A 26,797-nucleotide genomic window follows, 5' to 3' on the forward strand; every position below is an offset into this window, starting at 1 on the left:
ACCACAGTAGAAGGACTCCGGGCTTTGGAGTCAGATTCGCTGGGTTCCAGCTCAGGATTCTCTACTTTTTACGTGGGTGGTGTTGGACAAACTCGGGTGCTGTGTTCCAGTTTGCAAAATGGAGAGCCGCTGTCTCGTGAGGTTGCCGGCAGGATTTATTGACACCGGCAGGTAAGCGTCTGATGCCAGACAAGTCCTCAGTGTTCCTTAGAACCCCTTCCCCTTTCCCCAGAGTTCTCCACTGACACCGTAATCTCTCACTTTCTTAGGAATTTACGCCTCCAACCCAAACCTCAGAGTAAAGCCTAACCCTGACTTGGGGCCCTGCCGCCCCGCACCTCCCTGCCCCACCCCCTCCGCCCCAGTTCTCATCCAGTCTTTGCTGGGCGATGCTCCCTACAGCGGATCCTGGCTCTGCCTCCAAACGATGGTGGGACCTCTCAAAAGACCTCGGTTTTGAAATGAGAGCGACAGTGCCTGGCCTGCCTTCGTGGGGAAGAGATGTCATGAGTCCTAATGAGATCACATCCGTGACAACGCTGTGGAATTACGGCTCTCTCCATCAGGTATTACTAGTACGTTCCCAGTGGCCCTTTCCCAAATATTCCGATGCATCAATCCGAATTGCGCTCGGAGATAATCTACCGCAGCCCCGTTGTTTTATAATCGAGAAAACTGAGGCCCAGAGACACGCAGGTCATGTGCCCTGCAGAGCCAGCCCAGCCCCCAGACTCCTGACTTCAGACTAAGGGCCCATTTCGCTACGACACATAATTACCGCTTCCCATCAGTCCTTCTGAGTCAGACCCCCCACCCGATTCTTTGGGGTTTTTTTTAAAATATTTATTTATTTTTGGCTGCGTCGGGTCTTAGTTGCAGCACGCGGGATCTTTCGTTGGAGCGCATGGGCTTCTCTCTAGTTGTGGCGCACAGGCTCCAGAGCATGTGGGCTCTGTAGTTGCAGCATGCGGGCTCTCTAGTTGAGACGTCGGGGTTCAGTAGTTGCAGCAGGTGGGCCTAGTTCCCCAACCAGGGATGGAACCCACGTCCCCTGCATTGGAAGGCGGATTCTTAACCACTGGACCATCAGGGAAGTCCCTCGTTGGGTATTTTATGCCATGCTTATCTGTGCAGGACATCTCCCAAATGAATCCCACAACAAGGGTACAACATTCACCCAAATATTCTCTGGCCACAATGACCTTCCCTAGACCCAGTCCAGGCCCCGGGTCCTCCAGCCGCTGACGTTGCTGGAAATGCAGGGAGACCAGACAGGAGTGAGGTCCTAGGGCTTTGTGACTTGGAATCAGAGCTACTCACCCCTTTGCCTCTTGATCCACCAGCTGACTCCCCACGCTGCTATCCACCCTCCCTGGCCCTTCCCTGGTGCCCCTCTGTGATCCCAGGAACAGAGCTGTGGATGTGAACGGAGCTTGGACGCCCCCACTTCTGGCTGACTTCACTCCACCCCATCCTCCAGCTTCAGAGGAACCAGAGGGTTGAAGCTGGACTCACAGAGGAAGGAGGTCGCCTCCACCAACACACAGGGAGGCTCCAAGTACAGTACGCATGGACCCGAAGCAGAGCTCTTATAGAAGCAGAGTCACTGAAATAAAGTGCAAGAGTCAATTGCCCAGTTTCCAGTGTAAAGACGCCAGAAGAGCCACAGGCTCCTCATGTAAGAAATGGGAAGCACGCGTTGATGAGCAAACGCGTGTAAAGTGTTTAGCAAGGCTTTACCGTATACTAAGCATCCGGTCAGTGGTAGCAATGGTAATAATTTGTATTCACAGTAATAACTTCAGTGTCCTATTTTTTTTTAATTTTTATTGAAATATAGTTGATTTACAGTGTTGTGTTAGTTTCAGGTGTCAGTGTCCTATTTTTAATGTTACAAGGAATTTTTAGTAGTCTGTGCCAACCGTCAATGCCATCACACATAGCCCGGCACAAAAGGAGAATTTCTTTCATTGTTTAGGATAAATGCCTATTTACTCAGCAGGTTTAAAGTCTTGAGACACGTGGTATTCAACTGTTCAATAAAATTCTGTTTAAAAGAAAAGATGGTGAGGGGCTTCCCTGGTGGCGCAGTGGTTGAGAGTCCGCCTGCCGATGCAGGGGACGCGGGTTCGTGCCCCGGTCCGGGAAGATCCCACGTGCCGCGGAGCGGCTGGGCCCGTGAGCCATGGCCGCTGAGCCTGCGCGTCCGGAGCCTGTGCTCCGCAGTGGGAGGGGCCGCAGCGGTGAGAGGCCCGCGTACCGCAACAAAACAAAACAAAACAAAAGATGGTGAGAGGTGCATGGATCTAGGGATATGAACAGCTAACCAGACTCTTGGAGGAGGTGAGAGTATATGAGCATAATCCCTCCAGGGGAAGAAGAAATCATGGCGAGGGAGACAATGGGAGAGCTGGAGAAATAGGACAGGGGCAAACTAGGATTGGCTTTTAGGGCTCATGAAGCAAAGGATAAAGAGTATAAAGAGCTTTAGATAACAGAGCCCTATCTCTCCATCACGTGTCACACACACACAGACTCACACACACGGGCCCCACAGTAGCAGAGCCATCAAAAGGGCACTGAACTCTCTCTCAGTCGGGGTGACGTGGGTTCCAGCCCCTGACATCCCAGCTCCATGTGTCACAGGAAAACAGGCTGAGTCACAGAAGACCTGGCTTCCAAGCTGGTTCTGTAAGAATCATGAACTTGGGCAAGTCACTTCACCTGATAAGCTCAGTAAGGAAAGCGAGGCAACCGGAACTCTCTTCTCTACCAGTCTGATCAACCTGGGACAGAGAAACTGGGAGCACCTCTCCTGGATGTGCTAATTTTGGATAACTACTCATACGATGCAAGTGTGCAGATTACTGCCGATTTCAATAAACACTCTAGAAAAACACATACCCTGTATTACTGGTACCTGCCCTAGTCCCCTCCCGGCCCCCGTAACTGGCATCCGTTTGCTTTTAAAATCCACTTTATCTTGAATCATGTAAGACAAATACATTAATAGAAGTTTTTATGGAATTTGTGATGCCTTGAATAATGGTCAGAAGGTGCGTGTCTTTGTGTGTTGGTGAAGAAGGAAATAAACTATTTTTAAAGGTAAAAAAAACAAACAAACTACCCTAGTGTCCAGGAGTAACACAAAGATGAGGGATGGAGGAGAGGAGGAAACAGCTCAAGGTGGACATGCCTTTGGCAGGAGAAACTCCAGGGCAGGCTGGGGGAGAAGGGGAAGGAGGGGGGCGTGGCTGATTGCTGTCATCCACAATAGCTCCGGCTTTGCCCCGCAGGTCCTGCCCACGCAGCCAGGGGAGACGGAGCCAGGGAGGGCTGGGGCAGGACTGACGATAGGCTGTGGCCAGAGAGCACAAGAGCAGGCTGAACCTGAGAGCTCTGAGAGGAAACTGTTGTGACACCAGCATTTTCCCCTCATCGTCTTGTGTCTACGAAAGGGAAGTCAGGAGTCGTCACATCACTTCCTCGTCACGACCTTTCCTACCTTCCCGCTCCCTCCACCATCCGCTCCCCCCCCCCCCCCCCCCCCCCCCCCCCCCCCCCCCCCCCCCCCCCCCGCCGCTTTCCCAAGATTCACGTGGCTCCTCAGGACGGGGAGATTACAATTGAGGGGAGTAAGACCAAGGCAGCAGGGGAAGTGGTCCCAAAGAGGATGAGGAAGGCTGACTTCTGAGTTCCAGGTCTGATGCTGGAATGGGGGAAGGAACTGGGGGGTCTGGAAACCCGGGTTCGATTCAGACATCCCTCAATTCTCCTTTGTTAAAATAAAAGCTGGGGCTTCCCTGGTGGCGCAGTGGTTGAGAGTCCGCCTGCCGATGCAGGGGACGCGGGTTCGTGCCCCGGTCCGGGAAGATCCCACATGCCGCGGAGCGGCTGGGCCCGTGAGCCATGGCCGCTGGGCCTGCGCGTCCGGAGCCTCTGCTCCACAGCGGGAGAGGCCACAGTGGTGAGAGGCCCGCGTACCGCAAAAAAAAAAAAAAATAATAAAAATAAATAAAAGCTGGCAAGATTCCCAATGCCGCTCTCTCTGTGATGACGTGAGAGTGAGAATGCACAGGCTTTGAGGTTCCTAGGAACCTCGCCTGTTTCCCATACTCCTCCACCACGAGCGGGCAGTTGCTGGGGAGGCAGGCAGGCGAGGATGCTGCAGACGAGGCAGATGAGGACGAGGATGCTGCAGCTGCGTGGTGAGTGGTACTCAGCCAATGCAGAGGATTGCACGTGGTGGTAACCAAGGTTGGGAAGGAAAGGAGGTTCAGGCCGCGGACAGGGGCACATCGTCCCAGGAACTGCACAGGTCTCCTGACGGAAGGGCACCTGTCTTCACCTCCCACCTGAACATGGTGATGGGCACATAGCAGATGCTCGGCAATGCCCACGGAGGAACTAACAAGATACTTTGTCTCTCCTAAGGCCCCTGAAGAATGGTCATTTCCGTAGTGCAGCCAGGGGTACGGGAGACTGTCCCTTCCCCCAAGCCGGGACCTCCCAGGTGCTTGGACAGTGACCCAGGACTTGCATCCACTCCCTGACCCTTTCATGGTGCCCCCACCCAGCACTCCAGACATTCTTTATGCAACAACATTTATTAAGTACCTGCCTACTTGCTCCAAGCAGGATACTGGGCTAGACCCTGAGGATCCATAAATGAACAAGACTCAATCCTGACCACAACGAGCTCAGCCTAGCTGGGGACGCAGACACAAACAAACAGGAAGTAAAATGCAACATCTGCAGTTCCATGGATGTCCTGGTGTGCTGTGGGAGTCCACAGGATAGGGAAGTGGTCACGCCTGGGCAAGACGAGACGGGGCAGAAGCCTGCACAGAAGTAATGTTACCTGAGCTGGAGTTTAAAGGATGCATAGGAGTTCTCCAGCAGATGGTGGGAGAAGCTTCCAGGCTAAGGAAATAGCTTGAGCAGATACACAGAGTTCCAAAGGACTGGGATGCAGGGCAGAGGCGCTGGGGTGTGGCTCCGTGGGGGCATGGGGTCGTGAGGCTGGAAGAGTCCTGGGACTCCGACTGGGAATGGCCAAGTCTTTACTACACTGAGCTGTTCCAGCCCCTGCCCTGAGAGTCAGGGAAAGGGAATTGCCTAGCAACCAACCAAGGGGGCTTTTGGGTGGGGTTCCCCACCCAAGTTCAAGAAGAGGAGCAAATGTCTGTGTCCCTGGAAAGCAGTGTGGAGGGCCATTCTGGGGCTGAATCCGGTCATCTTTGAGGAGGAAACCGTGCATGGCTTTGTGTGCCCTTGTTTGTGTTTTGTTCTGGTGGTCAGTTGTTTCCAAGGAAAGTTCTTTGTCAAAGATCCAAGTTTGGCTTGGCTGATCCAAGGGAAAAGAGGACTTGTCTGCACTCGGGTGGGGAAACCGGAGTGTTCTTGAGGCAGGACCAGCGGGTACAGGGCAGGAACCGAGGCCATGCTGGCCATGGTTCTCCAGACAATTTCCTCAGCCCCCTATCCAGCCTGCTTCCCTGCCCCAGAGCACAGGCAGCTGGGCAGCTCTGAGAGGCAGCCCCAAACATTCTCTAATCCTGCCAAAGCTGGTCCCCGCCCACCGAGGGAAGTGCCTGCCGTGGGGAGGGGACACCGCCCTTCCCTCTCAGGGCTCCCCCGGAGTGTGGGCAGACGAGCTGGCCTCCATGGAGCCTGATGGAGCCAGGCGGGGGCCCAGGGTGGCATAGGCAGGTGGAGGGGCTGACAAGGCCAGGGAGGTGGCAGGGCCCGCCAGGGATGAGGATGGAGACGCGGGGTGGGGACAGAAACGGGAGGGGAGGGAGGAAGCTGGAGTGGAGGCCACCTCCTGGGCACCCCTGCCCCCTCGGCCTGGAGACCAGTATTGACTTTGGAACCTCCGGAGCAGCATGAGGAATGTGATGGCCAGGAGGTCAAAGATGAGCTCGGCCATCTCCACCACAGACAGCACGGAGGAGCCGAACCACAGGCTCCACTGGCTACCCAGGTTGGACAGGAGGGTGACCATCTGTAAGGGGGAGAGGCACACTGACCACTCAGCAGAGGAACCCTGCCCTCCTCGGCCAGCCCGCTCAGCCTCTCCCGGTCCCGGGGCCCCTGGCCTCTGCTCCCCTCCCCTGGGAGCGCACGGCCACTGGTTGGTTCCTTCCAGGGAAAGCTGAGAACCAGGCCACGACGCGGACGGCTGAAACCCAGACCTGTCTCAGGGGCCTTCTCCCCATCGTCCGTCACCCCCTGCCCCAGAGACTTCACCCCCAGCGAGCATCCTCCTGCCAACCTTCTAATCCTCACCCTTGCCCTATCCCCTTTCCACCTTCGAGGCCCAAACCCTCTGGCCCACAGAGGCCATCCCTTGTCTTTACAGACAGCCACCCCGCTAAGATCCCCACGAGAACCCCAGCCTCAGTGAGGCAGGACGCACCGTGACAGAGGGAGACTCAGAGTTGGTTTTGTAGTTCAGCTCCTTGAAGAAGATGTTGAGTTTGGCAACCCCATCTCTTTGGCGTTGGGGAGAAGGTGGGAAGAAATGGCAGAGGGTTAACTTCTCTGCCGCTCGGAAACACCCTCCTCCAATCAACCGTATCAATGACCCCTCTTCCCAGGTCTGTTTTCCCTCCAAAAGATTCCTTTCCCGGGGCCGGAACCAGGGTAGGACTGACCTCTTGTTCTTGACGGTGTAATTGTTCTGTAGGGACAGCATCTGGAAGACCCAGTCCTGGGAAAGGATTGGGGTGTCAATGGGGTCACCCCAGAGTCTTCAGGCTTACAGGGATGGGGTGGGGTCATACACAACCATAAGTATATGCCCAGAAGACCACAATGTTACACACACACACACTTTACCTGGGATGTCACCGAGGGCCATCGTGAGTAACCGGCAGAGAGCTTGTAGGTGGTCATACTGGGGACGGAGAAGGTGCTCAGTGATGGGGGGTGAGGCTCTCCCACTCAAAGCTGGGCTGAGGACCCCGTATTCTACCCAGCCAAGCAGCCAGCTGCCCAACCTGCGCTCCGGGGGGGTGGGGGGATGCTCACTTGCATGGCTTCCGGCACTTGGTGAAACAGCCCAGGCGGTCTGAGGAGAAGGCGTCCTGGAGCTTATAGTAGCAGTAGCCTGTGGGTGCAGAGACGTGCTCATTTCCCTAGGCCCCCTCAGCCTTCTCCACCCCACACCCAAGAGGTCTCCCAAGATCCCTGGCGCCCACTTCACAAGAGTATTACGTAGCGTTACGGTGATGCCGCCCGAGTGACAGCACCAGAAAATGTTGAAGAAATTAAGCTAAGTCCAATAAAAAATAAAATCAACCAGGGTACACCTCTGTGAAGATGCACAGGATATGGACAAACATTTAAAGGTCAAAGAAGGAAATGGGAACAATTTTAGTGTAAGAATAATGAAACACAGCGAGATACCCCTTCACACCCACTAGGATGGCTATAATGGAAAAAGACAATAACAAGTGTTGGTGAGGATGTGGAGAAACTGGAACTCATCACTGCTGGGAATGTAAAATGGTACCACCGTCGTGGAAAACAGTCTGGCGGTTCCTCAAAAGGTTAAACATAGAACTTCTCTATGCACCAGCAATTCCACACCCAAGAGAATTGAAAACTCAACACAAAACTTGTACACAAATGTTCAGAGCAGCATTATTCACAAGAGCCAAAAAATGGAAACAACCCAAAGGTCCATCAACTGATGACTGGATGAACAAGATGTGGTCCATCCATACAATGAATATTATTCAGCCATAAAAAGGAATGAAGTACTGATGTGTGCTACAAAGTGGATGAACCTTGAAAACATTATGCTAATGAAAATAAGCCAATCACAAAGGATCACATATTGTGATATAAGAAATGTCCAACACAGGTAAATCTTATGGTAGATAGAAAGGAGATTAGTGGTTATGAGGGGCATGGGATGGTAGGGGCAGGGAGAGAGCCTGTGGTCGCAGGGAAAGGGGAGATGGAGAGGGCTAATGGGTACATAGCTTCTTTCTGGAGTGATGAAAAGGTTCTAAATTGATTGTGATGATTGATACACAGCTCTGTGACTGTGCTAAAAACTGAAAGTATACTAAAGTTCCACTGTACACTTTCACTGGGTGAGTTATCCGGGAAACGAATTACCTCAATAAAGCTGTTACCAAGAAAAAAAAGTAATGGGACCATGAATTCGCCCTTCACCCCTATTTCCCAAGTTCTAAGTAAGGTTATTTTGTCATTCTTGCTACTTTTAGTCACCCGTCCAGAAGTCCTTCTTCATTTCTGACCCAAATCTCTCTGTCTACCAGGGTTTATATTATTAATTACATAATTAATCTTTAATTAGGAAGAGTGGGAAACAGCTAGGCCCTTTTCTCTGGGAGTAAGCCGTCCTCAGGAAACTCAACAGACTGTGTTTTCAGCCAAGCTCCTCTCCCTCATCCTCACAGCTTCTCAGCAAACAGCAATGTTATTTTTCTCTCGAAGATCTTTTTCAAATTCACAACCACTTAGCAATCACTGTTTGGGGGTCGGGGGAGCAGTGGGCAGAGTCCCTGCTCTGCGTGTCCTGGGACATCGCGTCTTCCCTCGGGAACCTCAGCTTGTTCATCTGAGAAAGAAGCCCGTCAGGCCAGACGCCCTCTGAGCTTCCCTCCAGCTCTGATGCGCTGTGATGCTCTAAGGCCAGAGGGCCAGGAATCGGAAGGCCGGAAGGCCGACTGCAGAGCACAGGCAGGGGGAAAGCTGAGTGCAGCAGAGCCGGGAAAGGAAGTAGGCAGAAAGATGAACACAGCAGAGCCAAGACAGAAGCAGCACGCAACTCTAGGGTCTGCTGTGCCCCTGCCATGTCCCCTTGGAGGGGTCAGCTGTGCCAGGTAAGGGCATGTGCACAGGGACGCCTGCCCTCTACCTTCTAGTCTCTTGGGGATTTTCTTTCTCTCTAAGCACAGCTTCCCTGCTGAATAACTCAGCTGTAGAAAAAAGGAAAAGGGATTGGTCGGCTCCTAGACCAGGGTCAGGAGGAGAATCTAGTGCCCTCCAGATTCTAGGTAAAACATTCCTCCGTAAGCCATTCCAATCTATGTATTGGGTTTCTAAATGACATACCCACTCCTATTGCACTGATACATTATGTACATTATAAAACATACATAAAATGGAAGATGTTAGGGAATGAGGCAGATGCATATAACGTCTAGTATTTTCTTCCTGCCCCCAGTGCCAGTGCCCAGCACCGGCCTGGCTGGCGCCCTGGGGAGTGAGCCGGGAAGCTACAGTCAGAGCGCAGAACCCGGGGGAGATCTGCTTCATGGCTCTTCCTTCCTTTTTGCTGCGAGTTATTTTTAAATGGGGCCATCCCATTATAAACACACAGAAGCCAAAACAGAGAGAGAGAGAAACTGTGAGGGAGGAACAGAGATAGAGGAGAGGCACAGAGAGTGAGAGGAAAACAGAGAGGGGTAGCATCTAAGGGCCGGAACACAAGAGTCGGCAGGAGAACCTGCCAGAGACCGTGGGAGCCAGAAGCCACAGCCAGGGCACTGAGGGTGCAGGGCTCCTGGGATTGTCCTGGGCTCAAGTGGGGTGTGGGGCTGGGCCTCCCGCAGTCTCACCCCAGGAATTATGCTTCCTGTAGTCACAGAACTCCACACCCCTGGGCTGCGGGTAGAAGATGTAGGCACAGCCACACTCCCTGATCATGTTCACCTGGAAGCAGGAATGGATACACACCTGCAGGAGGGGAGAAGGAAGGGGGAGGGGGTCAGGACTGCCCTCCCCGACGCAGCTCCAAACGGCAGGGGAGGGGAGCACAAACCAGTCCCCACAATGCGCCTCCATCCCTCTCTCCACCCGTCCCCATCACCCATCACACACACCCTGTGGCTTTGGCTGACCTGCACTGCAGGGCTGGGAGATGGTCGCCATAGAAACAGGCTGAGCCTCACCTGCTGTGTGTACTTGGTACCATAAAGGTTCTCCACTGGGACATCGCTGCCATTCTTGGTGCAGTCGCCATAGTCACCCCCAAGTCTGTCCACGGCTTCCTGCGAATGCAGAGACATGGAGAAGTCAGAGGTCAGAGGTCAGACCTCTGGTTGTCAAGGCCTCTTCCTGGCCTCTGTCTTCCCTCAGTCCCAGGCTGTATGTCCTACCTTACCTCCTCTCCTATCTGCCTCACCATTTCAAAACACACGCCCGGGACTACTTCCAAGGACACTGGGCCCGGAGCATCCCCTGGAACCCCAAGCATGCCCCGCACCCCTTCTCGGTGCTCTCGCCCGAGCTTCACCCCTCCAGATCCCTACTTCCTAACACCCACTCGGCCGGGGCCCTCACCCCTGATTTCTGCTCCTGAAGACCTCCACGCGCTCGAGGCTCCCCCTGCACGACCTCTTTCGGTCCTCTGGCTGTCACCCCCCAGGCCGTCTCCCCGCCCTTCATCTGAGGCTCTCTTCCCAGGCCTCCCAGTCAGCCTCCTTGCCTTACTCATGCTGATGGAGGTCTCCATACCAGGCCGCAGGTTAAAGCCTCCATCATCCATAAAGGCAGGCTCATCCTGCCCGTGCACCATCACCCTGGCCCCGGTCACCGTGGACAGCAGCGGGATGAAGTCATTCTGCTCCGTCCGCAGCGTCAGGGACAGACCTGGGGGTGCAGAGGGAACAGAGTGAGGGGGGTCTGGGAGAAGCATCTGGGGGTGGAAACCCACCCGCCCACCCTGCCTCGTCTCTAAGCCTCCCAGGGCAGCAAGTTCAGGAAGACCTGCAAATGGGTTTGGCAACCCCTGAGCTGGATTCGGGGTTGGGGTGAGGGGCAGCGGAAGGCAGGACTGGGACAGGATTCCTACCACACCTGGAATGCACCACGTGATGCCCACAGGGGAGAAAAAACAAAGAGGGTTTTTCCAGGATACAGATGGGCATGCTGCAGTGAGGCCCCAAGCATCACTAGGACACGGGCTCAAGGTGGGTAAATGTGGGTGCACAGCGCGGAGGAGGGGCTGGGGCCGAGGCCAGGGATGGCGCACCGTTGTTGACCCCAGGCATGAAGGACATCCAGAGGTTGGAGTTGTTCTTGTTGTTGAAAGTGTAGCAGTTCCCATACATCGGGTGGTGGAAGTGGGAGTAATTCCTATGCAGGAGAGAGAGAGGGGGGTCAGAGGGGAAAGTGCAGGGGGTCAGGGAGAGGAAGACTTTCAGAGCCCTTTGTTTCCTGATCACCTACTATGTGCCAACACAGTGCTGGGAGCCTTGCCCACAAGCCCTCAGTCACTCCACTGGGCATCATCCCTACTTCACGGAAGAGGGAGCACGGGCTCGGAGAGATCAAGTAGCTGCCCAAGGTCACACAAGCAGCAAGGATGAGATGGGACACCAACCCAGATCAGTTATCTTCTAGCCCAGGCTCCTTCTACCCAGGCTCCTTCCCTTCCACCCTACGGTGAGGCCAACTGACCTCACTGGCCTTGTGGCCCTCCCGTCACTGTGTTGCATTATGAACTCCTGCAGCATCCCTAGCTTCTCGCATGTCTAACTCTTAGTTCCCCATTTGGTTTATAATCTCCTTGAGGACAGGAGCCACATCTCATTCATGTCCGAATCGTCTCTAGGGTAATGGTGTGGTTCCTGGCACACTGGAGATACAGGAGATCATTAACAACTAGCTGACAAATGAACGGAAGGGAAGGGGGGTCCGGGGGTAAGAGAGCGAGACCAGTGAGCACAAAGCTTCAAGGAGGAAGGTCAGATGCGAGGGCAGGAACGGGGCCGCTCACGTCAGCATGCCTCCCACTGGTAGGTCCAAAGCTGGGCTGGGATAAGTTTGGGAACAGAGAGAAAGGAATCACAGGTTTGTGTTGCAATAGGAACACGATTTGACAGCAAATCACAGGTCCCCCAACAGGGAGGCTGTGCGGGGCTGCAGCTAGAGCCCACACGGGAACAGAGGGGATCTGTGTTCTAACTACCCTGCCCTCCGGGAGCCAGTGAGGGGAGCAGGGAGAAGAGGGGGACGAGGCTTTGGGCCAAGAGAGGCAGAGGAGGAAGGAAGAGAAGTAGGAGAGGAAAGAAGGCTGGACGGAGGTCAGGAGCGGGGCGCTGGCTGCACGGCCTTGAGCAGCCATTTTTCCCTAAGCTTACTCTCCTCATCTGTAAAAGGAGGAGATGGAACTAGACGATCTGGAATGCTCCATCGGCCTTGAAGAGCAAAGGGGCAGGGGTGTGGAGTACTGGTGCACATTCTGGGAAGGGCTAGGAAGTCAGCATTTCCAGAACAAAGGCTTCCCTCAGGGAGGGAGGAAGAAAAAAGCGGCCAGTCCTGCAAGGCCTGTGAGCCCTGCTCAGAGGAGAGGGACAGGGACGGTGTGGCAGAGGCACACCACGGGCTGTTTGCAGCAGGTGGAATCAACAGCGTAGACACAGCACCATGGATCATTCTTAAACTCACAGAGCTTAGTTTACAAAATAAAAAGTGACATGAGATACATAACACAACGCCATTTATGTCCACATTACATACACACTGGGTAAAAACACATACAAAGAGAAACACAGTAAACACATTATGAGAATATGTATATGAGCAGCAGTATAACGTGACGGTGAAGAGCATGCGCTCCAGAACAAAACAGCTTGTACTTGAATCCTAGCTCTAACCAGTGTTAGCTGGAGGACCAGCCCAGGTACTTGATCTCTTTGTGCTGCAGTTTCCTCATCGATAAAATGGCGATAATCATACTACTTACTTAGTAGGGATACTGGGAGGATTAAATTACACTCAGAACGGTGCTTAGCGCTCAGTAAGAGCTATATAAATTTGCTATTAAGAGTAGAGGGATTCAGGGACTTCCCTGGTGGCACAGTAGTTAAGAATCCGCCTGCCAATGCAGGGGACACGGGTTCGAGGCCTGGTCCGGGAAGATCCCACATGCGGCAGAGCAGCTAAGCCCGTGCGCCACAACTGCTGAGCCTGCGCTCCAGAGCCCGCGAGCCACAACTACTGAGCCTGCGTGCCACAATTACTGAAGCTCGCGCACCTAGAGCCCGTGCTTCGCAACAAGAGAAGCCACCGCAATGAGAAGCCTGCGCGCCGCAACAAAGAGTAGCCCCTGCGCCACAACTAGAGAAAGCCTGAGCACAGCAACGAAGACCCAACGCAGCCACAAATAAAATAAATAAAATTTTAAAAAAAGAGTATAGGGATTCGTTAAGACATCTAAAGTCAAAAGGACAGATATAACAAGGGGAGGCTGGGGAGAATTTGCAACCCTCACACACCGCTGGTGAGAATGCAAAACAGCGCAGCTACTTGGAAAACAGTCTGGCAATTCCTCTAAATGTTAAATATAAAATTACTATGTGACCCAGTAATTCCACTCCTAGGTATCTCCTAAGAGAAATGAAAATATACATCCATACAAAAACGTGTACAAGAATGCTCATAGCAGCATTATTCATAATAGCCAAAAAGTGAAAGCAACCCAAACGTCCATCCACTGAAGAGGTAAACAAAATGTGGCTTCTGCATACAATGGAAAACTATTTAGTCAGAAAAAAGGCAGGAACTGGGGGGATTCCCTGGCTGTCCAGTGGTTAGGGCTACGCGCTTCCACTGCAGGGGGCACCAGTTTGACTCCTGGTTGGTGAACTAAGATCCCACATGCCTCTCAACGTGGCCAAAAAAAAAAAAAAAAAAGGCATGTATTACTGATACACACTGAAACATGGATGAACCTTGAAAACAGGATGCTAAGTGAAAGAAGCCAGTCACAGAAGACCACATATTGTGTGATTCCATTTATATGTAATGTCCCCAGTAGGCAATCCATAGAGACAGAAAGTAGAATAGTGGTTGCCAAGGCTTGGAGGAGGGGAAGGAACAGGGAGTGAGGAAAATATTCTATAATTAGACAGTGGTAATAGTTGCACAGTTCTGTGAATATACTAAAAACAAATGAATTGTAGCCATTAAAAGGATGAATTTTGTGGTGTGTGAATTATATCTCAATAAAGCTGGGTTTTTTGTTGTTGTTTTTTTTTTGCGGTACGCGGGCCTCTCACTGCTGTGGCCTCTCCCATTGCGGAGCACAGGCTCCGGACGCGCAAGCTCAGTGGCCATGGCTCACGGGCCCAGCCGCTCCGCAGCATGTGGGATCCTCCCGGACCGGGGCACAAACCCATGTCCCCTGCATCGGCAGGCGGACGCTAAACCACTGTGCCACCAGGGAAGCCCCTGTTTTTTTTTTTATACTTATTTTTTTATTTAGGCTGCTCTGGGTCTTAGTTGCGGCTCGCAGGATCTTTTAGTTGCGGCATGCATGTGGGGTCTAGCTCCCCAACCAGGGATCGAACCCGGGCCCCCCGCATTGGGCGCATGGAGTCTTACCCACTGGACCACCAGAGAAGTCCCTCAATAGAGCTGTTATTAAAGAAAAGATTATAGAGAGAGGGGAAAGGGTGTTGGATACGGGGGAGGAGAGTACTGAGAAAGCCATGATAATGCGCTTGAACTCAATTCCGAAGGCCAGAGAGACACTGAAGGATTTTAAACGGGCCTGACTGGAATAGTTAAGTACAGTGAAGTGCAGGCAGAACCCTGAAGTATTAAAGCTTCCTGTGGTCGCAGAATAAAGGGAGGATTGAGAGGCAGAGAGACAAATTAGAAGGGTTATAATAATCCCGGTGATAAATGAGGCTCTGAACTGAGGAAGTGACCTAAGCATCAAGACTGAGATGAACGATGGACTTTCCATTGATGGGGAGGCAGCAGCCTGGGGCAGGCAAAGTGAGAGGGTGACAGAGCAAGTCGGTGGCAGGTGTGGGCTGACCCAGGCTCAGGTGCTGGTCTCACTTCCCCAGTGGCAGCTTCTGTCCTCAAACAAACACAGAAACAAGAGACAGGAATAAAGGTGTGCGCTGGGCAGAGTGTGTGTTCCAGGTGAGGGGTGGCGGCAGAACCAGGTGACACGTGGCCCTAGTGACAGAAAAGGGCAGGGGTCCCTGTAGAGTGGAGACGCTGCGTCAACACCCTTCCTCAGCCAGGCAGAGGCAGGGAGATGGTGCCTGAACACCGAGGAATAGGGAGGGGAAGGCGGGGGTAGGAGGGGCCAGAGGCTACAGAAGGGGACCTCCCTTTACCCCTAGCCTCTCCCAGCCCTCAGAGAGCTGGCAGCTGCCATGACCTCTTTGCAAGGACATTATGACAGGAGATGTGACTGAAAGAATGCCTGGCGGGCATTGCAGTAGAGTGGGGAGGACCCTTGGCTCGGGCTGGCCTGGTGGCCTAGGGCAAGTCACTTCATCTGTGTGAGTATCATTTCACAGGAGTAATGAGACCCACCAGTCACTGCAGTGCGTAAAGTGCTCTCAACTCGTCATCTCTTGCACTTGGAGATAGATGTTATCATCATCTTCATCACTTGAGAAAAAGTGCCAAGGGACTTCCCTGGCCGTCTAGCGGTTAAGACCCTGAACTTCCACTGCGGGGGGCGTGGGTTCAATCCTTGGTCAGTGAACTAAGATCCAGCATGCCGCACGGTGTGGCCAAAAAAAGAAAGAAAGAAAAAAGAAGAAAAAGAAAGAAAAAGTGCCAAAAGGACAAGGATTTTTCTTCTTCTTCTTTGATGTATCCCAAATGTCTACAACAGTGACGGGCGCACAGCCCAGACAGTCAAAAATATTTGTTCAATGAACATTGAATGAATCTCACTTCCCCCACGTTACAAAGAAGTAGGCTCCGAAGAGTGATGTGAAATGCTCAGAGTCACCTGGCCTGGAAGAAACAGAGCCAGAGCAGGAACTGAGGGTTAGACTCTGACTCAGTCCATGATGTATCCACTATACCACTACTGCCGCGTCATCTGAGCAGGCGGGGCAGGGGACCAGATGACCTTCCAGGCACTCTGGAGTTTGATGCTAGTGAGAAAGAGGCCTTAGAAAAATGGAGAACCATGCTTCCAGCCCTTGGTTTCTCAAAGCCGGACCTCAACCCCAGCCTTCCCAGGGCATCCATTTGAGGCTGCTTCACTCAGACCCAGCCCTGCAGGGAGCAGCAGAAATCCTGCAGGACGATTCCTGGGGCAGAGGTTTGGACCTGAAGTCAATGCTTCTCCCTCCTCCCCACCCGCAAGCATTTATTTAGTCAACCAGCATTCCGGGGTGCTGGCCATGCTGGGCCTCAGGCTGGCGCAGGGAAGGAGACCCCACGGGGAGCACGAAGCCAGGCCTCAGGGACAGACTCACGCCTCATTGCAGGAGACCTGGTTGAAGCGGCAGGCGAAGATGAATTTGCCCAGCGCTTCCTCCTCCAGCAATGGAGTGTCCTGACGTCTGGACAGAATGTTGATGTAGTGGAAGCGGTACCACTCCCTCACTGCATCCACCCCTGATGAGTACGTCCGGTAGAAGCAGTCCGAGTTGTTCTGGTTGCACTAGACACAGAGACCAGAGAGTCAGAGGACCAGCAGCAAGGGTAAGCAGGACGGGGGCCAAGGTCAAGGAATGGATAGTCTGGGGTCCTGAAGACGGATAGACAGGGGTGGGGAGCCAGGAGTGGGAAGAAACAGAAGCCCCGAGAAGAGCGGACCCGGAGAGCAGGGGATTAATGGAGGAGACCGGGAGCTGCACACACCTCAGGGTCATTTATGCAGTCCGAGGAGGGTGGAGCAAGGATTCTTCTCCCCATTTCACAGATGGGAAGACTGAGGAATCAAGTGGTTCGTCCCAGCACCAGAGCGGGGACTGGAACCCCGGTCTCCGGGTACCATGCTCCGCTCTCGCTAAAGGGGCCTCTCTTTCTTCTCTCTGCTTCTCTCCCATTTATTTTTAAAGTTTCCTTGTTACTGTCTCCCTATTCTCTGTCTTAGGCCGGCGGAGCCCCAGTGCCCCATCACACTGGAGGGTCCCAACTGAGTCCCACTGGGGGGGATTGGAATTCAGAAAGCGCCTTTTCCACAGTAGATCTGACTTCCCACCCCATAAACGCTCCCACAGAGGCCCCCAGCGAGGAGCCTCCACAAGCTGGAGCCCAGAGAGATGCCATTTAATTTTATTTTTCAAACCGTATTTAAGTATTTAACTTATTCATTTTGCCAGCCAGCGGACTGGGTCCGCCTCGTATCACTGGCAGCAGAGGTGGGTAGGAAAAGGGAGCGGAGCGGAGTCCCGGGCTCTGGCCGCACCAGAGGGGCGGGGCGAGGGGGCGGGGCCTTACCAGTTGGAAGCCGATCTTCCAGTCCTTCCTGTTCACCTGCGGGTTATTGTCCCTCAGGCTGGAGTCGGATCGGCGGACTCTGCTGGCGGCGTGGGGCGGAGCCGGGACCGGCAGGCGCTGCAGGGGGTGCGGCAGGGACTCCCGCAGGTCGCGGCGGCCGCGGGCGTGGGCCACGAGGGTGTTGGAGGAGTTGTACTTGTACAGGTCGAAGAGCGTCTGCTCTGTGATGCGGTCCAGCTCCTCCAGGTCCTTTTTCATTTCCGTGTACCTGGGAGGAGCGATGGCAAAGGGTCGGACCAGGAGGCGGCGGCCTCGCGACAATCCCCGGCGCCCCTGGGCCTCGGTTTCCCTGTCTGTAACCGGAGAGGTCGGTTCATCCCGGAGAAGCCTGCGGGGAATAGTTCTGGGGTCTCCCAGGCTACCTCGGGGGCGAGGGGGCGTGCAGACAGGTGTGTCCGCGGAATAATAGGAGGCGACAGTGAGCTCCGGCGGTGACGGCATTTACTGCCGCGTGTTTATCGTGAGGGAGAGGCGGGAGGCGCTCTCCTCCCACCTAGCCCTGGCCTGGAAGGGAACCCGGAACTTGTCTGACCCTTCCCAGGGCGGGAGGGGGGCGTGGACGGGCTGGACCCAGACACTCCAGGGACCCGCGATGCGCGCGCCATCCCGCCCCATTCCCCCGCCCCTTCCCGCCCCGGCGAGGGTGGCTTTTGGGTCCGTCTGCCATCTGACACTTTCTAAGTCTAGGGTTCTCAACTGCACTTCTAGAATCTTCCAAAGAACTTAAAAAATGCCAATGCCAATGCTGCATACGCCGCGCCCCCTCCCGCCTACCATACACCAGAGGAGACTCCGTTTTAATGAGTTTCGGGTGGGGCCCAAACACTGTGAGTTAAGCACCGTCCAGTATAAATCCTCACATTCCTTCTTCTCAGTACAGGGCCTATATTCTGCATCACGAAAGTCCAGAGTAGCAGGTCCTTAGGGATAGAATCTACCAAAACAAAACAAACACCTAGAACACCTAGAAATTAAACGAGGTTGCAAGACACAAAGCCAATGTACAAAAACTAATTGTATTTCTACAAACTAGCAACAAATATTTGGAAAACGAAATCAAATACAACACCATATTAAACAGCATAAACAACATCAAACACTGGATAAATCTAACGAAAGAAGTGCAAGACCTGTACACCGAAAATCCTGCTGAAACAAACCACCAAGACCAAAATAAAAGGGGTTGCAGATGTTCATGGATCAGAAACTCATGAGGGGGACTTCCCTGGTGGCTCAGTGGTTAAGAATCCGCCTGCCAATGCAGGGGACATGGGTTTGAGCCCTGGTCCGAGAAGATCCCACGTGCCACGGAGCAGCTAAGCCCGTGCGCCACAAATACTGAGCCCACGCTCTAGAGCCTGCAAGCCACAACTACTGGGCCCAGGTGCCACAACCACTGAAGCCTGCGTGCCTAGAGCCTGTGCTCCGCAACAAGAGAAGCCACAGCAATGAGAAACCCACACACCCCAACGAAGAGTAGCCGCCACACAACACAACTAGAGAAAGCCCGTGCGCGGCAACAAAGACCCAACACAGCCAAAAATAAATAAATAAGTAAATATTAAAAAAAAAAAAAAGGAAGAAAAAGAAACTCATGAGGTCTCCCAGATTGCTCTCTAGATTCAACTCAAGTGTCTATCAAAATTTCAGTGGACATTTTGGAAGAAATTCACAGGCTGATTCTAAGATTGATATGGAAATGCAAAGACCCTGGAATGACCAAAACGATTTTGGAAAAGAAGAGCCAAGTTAGAGGACTTACTCTACCTGAGTTTAAGACTATAAAGCCACGGTAATCAAAACAGTGTAGTGCTAATGTAAGGATAAACGAAAGATCAATGGCACAGAATAGAGTCCAGAAATATAATCACAGATATATGGTCAACTGATTTTTGACCAAAGCGCCAGTTCAACTCAATGGCGAAAATAATTTTTTTTAAAATAGGTGGTGCTGGAACAACTGGATAGTGTATGAAAAAAAAGAAAGAAAGAAAAAACAAAGAACCTCAACCTCTACCTTAGTCCATATACAAAAATTAAGTCAAGCTGAATCATAGACCTAAACAAAAAATTCAGAACCATAAAGACTATAGAAGAAAATATAGAAGAGATCTTCATGTCCTTGGGGTGGGCAAAATTCCTTGGAATAAAGAATATCTAGGGACTTCCCTGGTGGCACAGTGGATAGGACTCCTCACTCCCAATGCATCAGGCCTGGATTCCATCCCTGGTCAGGGAACTAGATCCCACATGTATGCCACAACTAAGGAGCCCACATGCCGCAACTAAGACCCGGTGCAACCAAATAAATAAATATTTTAAAAAATATACTTAAAGAAGAAATCCTGAGATATAAAAACTTCTTATGAATCAACAAGAAAAAGACAAATTGTTTTAAAAATGAACCCCCAAAATATACAAATGGTCACTAAACACATGAAAAGGTGCTCGAGATAATTAGTCTTCAAGTAAATGCAAATGAAATCCATAATGAGGTACCGTTTAACATCCATTAGGCTAAAAGTAAGACACTGACAACCTCAAGTGTTGATGAGAATGTGGAGCATCTGGAATTGCTGCTGGTGGGAGTTTAAAATGGTACCACCAGTCTGGAGGACAGTTTGGTAGTTAAAGTTAAATCTACATCTACCTTGTAACCCTCTGTATATTTCACCCAATTCCACTTCTAGCTATTTGCCCAAGAGCAATGAACACATAAAGACTTGTATGTGAATGTTCATAGCAGCTTTATTCATAATAGGCAAAAAGCTTGAAAGAACCCACATGTCCATCACCACTGCTCAGCAGTAAAAAGGGACTGATACAGAAAACAAACAAACAAACAAACAAACAGAAAACCACATGAAAGAATTTCAGAAACGTGAAGCCGAGCAAAATAAGCTAGACACACATACAAGAAAATTCATAGTGTGTGAGTCCATTTATATGAAGTCTAAGAACAGAAAAAACTAATGGATGGTGACAGAAGTCAGAAGATGACAGTGGGAGAGGGAAAGGAATTGACTACAAAGGGTCACCAGCTAATGGAAATGTTCAACATCTTGATCGCCAAGCCTCAAAGAGCACCTAAGATTTGTGCATTTTACTGTATGTAAATTTGCCTCAGTTAAAGAAAAAGTGAACCATCAGTGCAGGGCTTCAATCACCAGAGTCAGATTTGGTGGGATCGGGTGGGGCCCAAACAAGGTAGTTTTTACAAGAGTCCCGGGAGGTCCTAGTGTGCAGTCACTGCCTAGTCCAAGTCCTCAGTCCTCCTCCACTACCTCCCTCATAAAAGCCTAGCCGGCTATCCCTCATCCTCTCCCAGGAGAAAATGTAGCTCAGGTGGAAGGTGTGTGTTTGACATTCTGAGATTTGTTTGTTGCTGGTCATTAAAAGAACAGCAGTAGAAGGAAACGTTACTGGAAGTGAGATCTAATCAGCTTTCCACGCTCATTTCCTAGCCTCGCCACTTTCTAGATGGTTGGCCTTGGAGAAGTTACTTTATCTTCTCTGGGCTTCTGTTTCATCAGCTGTAAAATGGGAGCACCTGCTGCACGGTGTGCTGGTAAGGATTAAATGAGTTAATATATCAAAAGTACTGAGGAAAATGCCCGGCCGAGTGGCTACTGTATAACTGCCGCTCTTGTTATTATCGTCATGACTGTTCTTTAATGCGAACGATAATAGTAACCTGTTGTTGAAGCAGAGAAGGCTGAGGAGACAGGAGCACTGCCTGCCACTCGCCTGCCCTGTGACTTTGTGGTCTTAACAAACGTGGAGCCTGAGACCAGATTCCATTTCTGACTCGTCCACCTAGCAGCTGGGTGACCTTTGCAAAGCCTTTAGGGCCTCAGAGCCTCCGTCTTCTCCTCTGACTCTGAGCTGATAGTCCCCTCCTTACCCAGCAAGCTTGTGATGAAGATCAGATCGCGATAGTGGACTTGGCAAAGTGTGGCACAGTCAGGCGCACCTGAACTGATGGCCCATCGGGCAAAGAAGAAGATGTCTTTAGAGTTTCTCCAAAGAGACAGAACCAGGACCGGAGGGTAGAAGTGACGGTGAGGTAAGCTGCAGCTTTACCTAGGGAAGAACTTTCCAGCAACAGCTGCTACAGAGGTAGTAAGGTTCCTGACGTGAAGGAGTCCATCCCTGGGAGGGGGGTGGGAGAGTGTCAGGTCTAAGAGTCTGGGCTTTCTGTCCCTGCCAGGCCTGCCAATGCAGAGCCTGCCTTCCAGATCCTGTGGGAGTGCAGGGTCGGCTCAGAGCCTTCCCCTGCCTCAATGCAGCTCTTTGGGGCACTGCCCTACTCCTCACCGCCATGCCCCCTGCTCTGCCATCTCCAGGAAGGAAGATTCCATGACCTTCTTTGCTGTCTAAGAATGCCAAGCTCTTCCTTAGAATCGGCCTCAATCCCTCCGAGGACTGGATGAAAAATAAGTTCTTGGGCTTTGATGTGGATATGTCTGGCCCTGTCTCTGGGGTGAAGAAAGCCCTTTGTTAACCAGAAAGGAGGGGATTGCTGTAGCTGACCTTTCACATTGGATTCTCAGCACCTCCTTGCTTAGCATGAAGGTCTTCAGCCTTGTCCCCTTTTCTGGCAGTTATAGAACAGCTCAGAACCACGCTCCCCCTTCTTCCTCCCCCTCTGCTAGCCACGCCCAGCTGCCTGCAGGTGGGCATCTGGTCACGATTTCCACCTCCTCCCTGCTTCCCCTGTCCAAGTCACCCATCTTGCCTCTGCCTCTAGTACCCATGCCAGCCAGCAGCGTGGGTCACACTCAGGCTACCACCCACCCCCACCGGGCTGCATCAACCTGTCCACCCTTCCCTGCCTCTCTCCTCGAGCAGGAACCAATAGCCTGGATCCTTCCCTCCTCCCTCCTCCCTCCTCCCTCCGGACTCCTGCTGCTCTTCCCCACAGACTCCCACCAGCCCCCCAACCCTGGATGCCTTTACCTGGCCCCCCCTTAAAGTGCAATGGGAGAAAGAGCTTTGAGATCAAACACACTTGGTCTGTGACTCAGCTGCTGACCTAGGATGCACTGGCTCCTATGTGGGGGGAGGGAGGGGGGGCGGATTTTTGAATCTCAGTTTTACCACCGGTTCCCTGTGTGAACTTGGGCAAGTTACATAACCTCTCTGGGCCTCAGTTTCCTCAGCTGTAAAATGGGAGTAATACTGGTATCTACATTAGAGGTCTCCTGTGAAGATTAAATCATTTAATTAATAGAAAATTTTCATTTGTTTGTACTATGAAGTACTGTGTTAAGTACTGCATGTGTTAGCCATTATCGTTGTTCATTTTTTTATTATTTGCTGTTTGACCCTGCTCAGTTACTTCACCTGCACTTCCACATCTGCAAAAATGGAAATAATAATGCCCATCTCCATGGACTTGTCAGGATTAAATGAGGTAGCGCTTATAAAGCACCCAGGGCAGGATCAAGCACGTAGCAGACGTTCAATACCCTTGCCCGGCTTTGAGGAGGCTCTCCTGACTCCCCTCCCTTCCAGGGTGCTGTGTTCCCTCCCCACTAAGTCATGCAGGAGGGATTTTGTTCCTGTGTGGACACCTGCCTCCCAGCCTGCAGGCCTCAGAGGCTGGGGCTCTGGTTTTCATTCCCTGGGGGCTTTTTCCACTACTGTTCAGGGCCTTGCTCCCTGCAGAGCCTTGGAAAATACGCAGGCCTCAACAGACTCACCCCCGCCCTGTCCATCTCTCACCCACATCTTTCAACCACAAGTATTTTATTGACAGCCTAGTCCTCAGGCCTGCCTGCCCTCCCCTCCCTCCCCTCCGCCACTGCCCCAGGGGATGAGGGTGTGGGAAGAGGAGGGAAAGTTTAGGGCAGAGGAGCACGAGGTTGGGAAGAGGAGAAGCAAAGTCACAGGGAGCAGGGGAGGAGAAAGAAGGCTGAGAAGGCAAATAAAACAAGCTCAGAAAGGAGATGTAAACTTCTGAGCGGAGATTCCATTTATTCCACGTTCACATCTTGGGTGTTAAGAAGAGGCGGGGTTTGTGATTTGTGATCAGGCAAACAGGGTGAGTCACAGCGGAGTCACTGTCTCTGTGACCTTGTGCCTTATCTCTCTTTGCCTCAGTTTCCTCAAGTGTAAAACACGGATGATAATAGTACCCGCCTCGTAGGATGGTTGGGAGAATTAAAGGAGATGCCTGTGGGGTACTTAGCTGTGTCTGGTGCGTGAGGCAGCTTCTTGGTAACTGGCCTCTTACCCTGGACCTTATAAGGGGGTTAATCAATGAAATGGCCCGGCAATGTTTCTCTGTAGGACAGGAGGTCCCAACCCTTATTAGTTCATGACACACCTTCGGACACAACAGAATATGCCACCCCCAATGTGTGACCAATCCCAGTCACCCACAGTCGCACGCACACCCCGTTTGTGTGCTCACACACACACTCCTGCGATCACACACACGTGCGCTCGTAAATCCTACACTCCTTGAAGACAGAGACTATACCTCACAATTTTTATTGTACCTATCACAGTGAGCTGAAGTTATTGGTTTATATGCCTGTCTCTTCCATCCTATCTTTCAAATACCTAGCAGAGTACCTGGCCCTCGGCAACAACTTCAGGAATTATTGGTGAACCCATTTGCCGGGTGCCTAGCCCTGTGTCTGGCCTGCCTCGGGTGTCCCAAGGTGTGGCAGGACTGAGTGAACACACAGAAAATGTGGGTGTGTGTAAACACCCAGCCCTGCCCTCCTGTCTTCTCTATGGTCACCTCCACACCCTCCGGCTCCCGGACCGAAAATTGGCAAAGAGCAGTGATGAAACCCAAAACTTCAGGACACACCCAAGTACGTAAGAGTCAGTCACCTGGGCAGGTGGACTGTAGAGCCCAGCAGGGTCACCTGAGCCTCTGCGGGAACAGCCTGACCAGGGCTGTCCTGCTCTCCTGGCTCTGTGACTCTCCACGCCCCCCACCTCCGGCTCACAGAATGCTTTGCTATCAGCCGCCACTTTGCTTTCTCCAGAACAAACCCCCCTGCTCAACCAGGACCACCGTACCAGGGCCAGGCCCCTGCCAGCTGTCACCGCCCATCCCACCGGCCCTGCCGTGGCCCCACCGCAGAGCCTCCGTCAGATTCATCGCCTGACGCGGAGGAGGGGCTGATCCCTACCCTGCCCTTCTGGAGTTCTCAGCATCTTGACCTCATCAGCACTCCCTCCCGCTTGCGGGAGGATGAAGGGCTGGAGGAGGAAGCTGTCGGTGCCCCAAGCCTGCTCTGGAGAAGCCCCGGGCACTAGGAAGGCGTCACTGGGCAGAGCGAAGGCCAGCCCATCAGGTCGGGGGCTCCCTATCCTGCCCAAAGGGAGGTCTGCCTCGGGACAGGAGTGTCGTCTCCTACCTCTGGGTCTGAGCATCTGCCTGCCCGGTGGGCACCCCTGTACCCTCTGGAGCCCCCTCCCAGGCTCGGGGAAGCGGCGGAAGGAGACCGACCTGTAGGGATTGAGGGTGCAGACGGTGACGGCGGGGAAGACGAGCTTCTCCGAGTTGAGGTTGATGTTGAGGCTGACGGGGTAGCTGAAGTACTCTCCGAAGAGCAGGCCGAACTGCCAGTACATCATGCCGAAGGTGCAGAGCCAGAGCACAGCCCAGAAGGCCGTCTTCATGCGGTTGTGCTGCGAGCACACCAGGCGGATCGCGCCGTGGATGGTGGTGTTGTTGCAGAAGAACTGGAAGAGCTCCCGGTAGGAGTGGTGGAACTCCAGCAGGGGCTCCTCCTCGTCCGTGGACGGCGGGGGCGCCGCAGGTTCGGGGCCCGGCTCAGGCTCCTCATGCTTGTCTCCCTTCATGAGCCCTTGGGTGGGTCGGGGAGGACGAGGGGCAGGACTGAGTCCTGGGCTCTGGGTGCCTCCATCGTCATCTCGGGGCCATGCCCTCAGCCCACCCTCAGCCCACCTTCTCCCTCTCTTGCCCGCCCCCCTCCCCGGGAGCCAGCTGACCTGCAGCAGTCGGGGCGAGAAGAGTGACCTCCCTGCTTCCCTGATAAGGCCACCTTTTGGTTTCTGTCCTAGAATCTCCCCTTCTGTCTCCACTGCGGTCTCTGCCCTGCTGAGTCAATCCCTTTCTTTGGTCTTCTTCCTCAGGGATCTGTGTCTTAGCTTCTCTCCGTCTCTGTCCCCGTCTCTGCCTCCTGCTTCTCTTTGGGTGTCTCTGGGCTCCCTTGCTTTGCCTGTCTCCTCTCCGTGCGCCCGCCTCTCTGATCCTGCCCCTCTTCCTTTTCCCCCCGCCCCGCTCCCTCCGGTCTCTGGCCCTGACCTCGGCCCCGAGGACTGCAGGGCTCCAAGGGGCCTGGGTGGCCTCCGGTTCCCCACTCCCGGGTTGTGGCTGGACTGGGACTGGTTCCTTTCCAGCTGGATCTGGCAGCCCGGCCTCTCCTCCCCCTCACCTGACAGGTGCAGCCTGCCCGCCCGCCAGGTATGGAAGCGACAGAAGCCTCATTAGCATCTCAATTAAAGGTGAGCCGGGCAGGGGGAGGGGCAGAGGAGGAGTCAGAGCTGAGAGCTCCTCGGTGGGAGGAGGGTGCCTGAGGGCAGGCAACAGGTGCACAGGGACGGGGAAGGCGAGAGGTGGCGGGGAGAAGAGTCAGGGCCTCGGACTGGCGGGGAGCTGGCCGGCAGGGGGACCAGGAGACAGAACGGCAGGGGAGGGTCAGAGGTCTTGAATCAGGAGAAGGACCCTGAACGCAAAGCCAGGAGGGCAAAGCATGGGAAAAAGGACAAGTTAGGACGAGTGAGACTAAGGTGGGGAGATCAGGAGACCAGGGAAGGCAGGAGAAGGGAGGTGGGTGGACCAGGAGAGGGTGAAGGACCGGGAGGGAGGAGAGGCAGAGAAGGGGGGTGAGGAGGAGGGAGCCGGCCCCAAAAGCAGCCCCTCCCCTGAAGGAGCGCAGGAAGGCCCCCCTGTGCGGGCTTCCAGGAGCCAGGGCCCCTCCCTGGGGAATCCCTCCAGAGGCACCCCTGCATCAGCCTCACCCCCAGGCCTTGGAGAGGAAGGAGAAGGCGTGTCTGCAACCTCCCTCCCCGCTCACTGAGGTGGGAACACCTCGCGGCCCCACCTGGCACCAGGCACAGAGCACCCTTCTCCCTGTCCGAGCTGGTCCAGCCTCTTCCCTCATGACTCCTCACCAGCACCCCTACCTTGTCCAGCCCAGGGAGGGGCCCAGGTGGAGCTGGGGGCTGGGCGGGGCCCTGGGGACATTCTGTTCTTTTTTACATCACTGGCTGCCAGGCCAGGAATGTGTAATGTCCCCAGTTGTGGTCACGGGGTTGCAGGAATGTGTGCTCGGAGAAGGGGCCAGGCAGGGCACTTGGGCAGAACCCCGGAGCCCAGGGAGCTCAGGGACAGGGGCCACCAAGGAGACAGGGAGGGATGTGGGCCGTGCAGGGAGATGCGGAGGAAGAGGCCGGGCCTGGCCCAAGGCCGCACCAGCCCTGGAAGGAAGGAAAAGCTCAATGTGGGGCTGTGTTTTTCCTCCAAAGTCTCTGCCCCAAGCAATGG

At 53.4% G+C, this 26,797-nt stretch overlaps 1 protein-coding gene and 1 long non-coding RNA gene across 6 annotated transcripts; one reads left to right on the forward strand and one right to left on the reverse strand.

Annotated features, from left to right (window-relative positions):
- The first annotated feature begins 10 nt into the window (after positions 1 to 10).
- Positions 11 to 2,019, forward strand: LOC114885983. Its single transcript, XR_003791226.1, has 3 exons — positions 11 to 171; positions 403 to 566; positions 1,344 to 2,019. It is a non-coding gene; the product is annotated as an uncharacterized LOC114885983 (long non-coding RNA).
- Positions 2,020 to 4,600: 2,581 nt separating this feature from the next.
- On the reverse strand, positions 4,601 to 26,404 carry SCNN1A (sodium channel epithelial 1 alpha subunit). 5 transcript variants are annotated; one of them, XM_029206569.1, is made up of 13 exons: positions 26,355 to 26,404; positions 24,734 to 25,094; positions 17,200 to 17,467; positions 16,230 to 16,417; positions 11,018 to 11,121; positions 10,472 to 10,635; positions 9,936 to 10,034; positions 9,603 to 9,720; positions 7,036 to 7,114; positions 6,844 to 6,901; positions 6,660 to 6,715; positions 6,422 to 6,497; positions 4,601 to 6,007 (listed from the first exon to the last, which is right to left on the reverse strand). In XM_029206569.1, exons 2-13 carry the CDS (start codon positions 25,087 to 25,089, stop codon positions 5,627 to 5,629), a joined length of 1,947 nt encoding a protein of 648 aa, XP_029062402.1. In that variant the 5' UTR covers positions 25,090 to 25,094; positions 26,355 to 26,404; the 3' UTR covers positions 4,601 to 5,626. The 5 variants fall into 5 exon arrangements, with proteins under 5 accessions (XP_029062402.1, XP_029062404.1, XP_029062401.1 ...); XM_029206571.1 differs by lacking the exon at positions 26,355 to 26,404 and adding an exon at positions 26,272 to 26,351; XM_029206568.1 differs by lacking the exon at positions 26,355 to 26,404 and adding an exon at positions 25,686 to 26,328.
- Positions 26,405 to 26,797: the final 393 nt, after the last annotated feature.

Source organism: Monodon monoceros, unplaced genomic scaffold (assembly GCF_005190385.1).
Source record: "Monodon monoceros isolate NGI ecotype Baffin Bay Population unplaced genomic scaffold, NGI_Narwhal_1 Super_Scaffold_6, whole genome shotgun sequence".
In the NCBI taxonomy this organism is placed as follows: Eukaryota; Metazoa; Chordata; class Mammalia; order Artiodactyla; family Monodontidae; genus Monodon; species Monodon monoceros.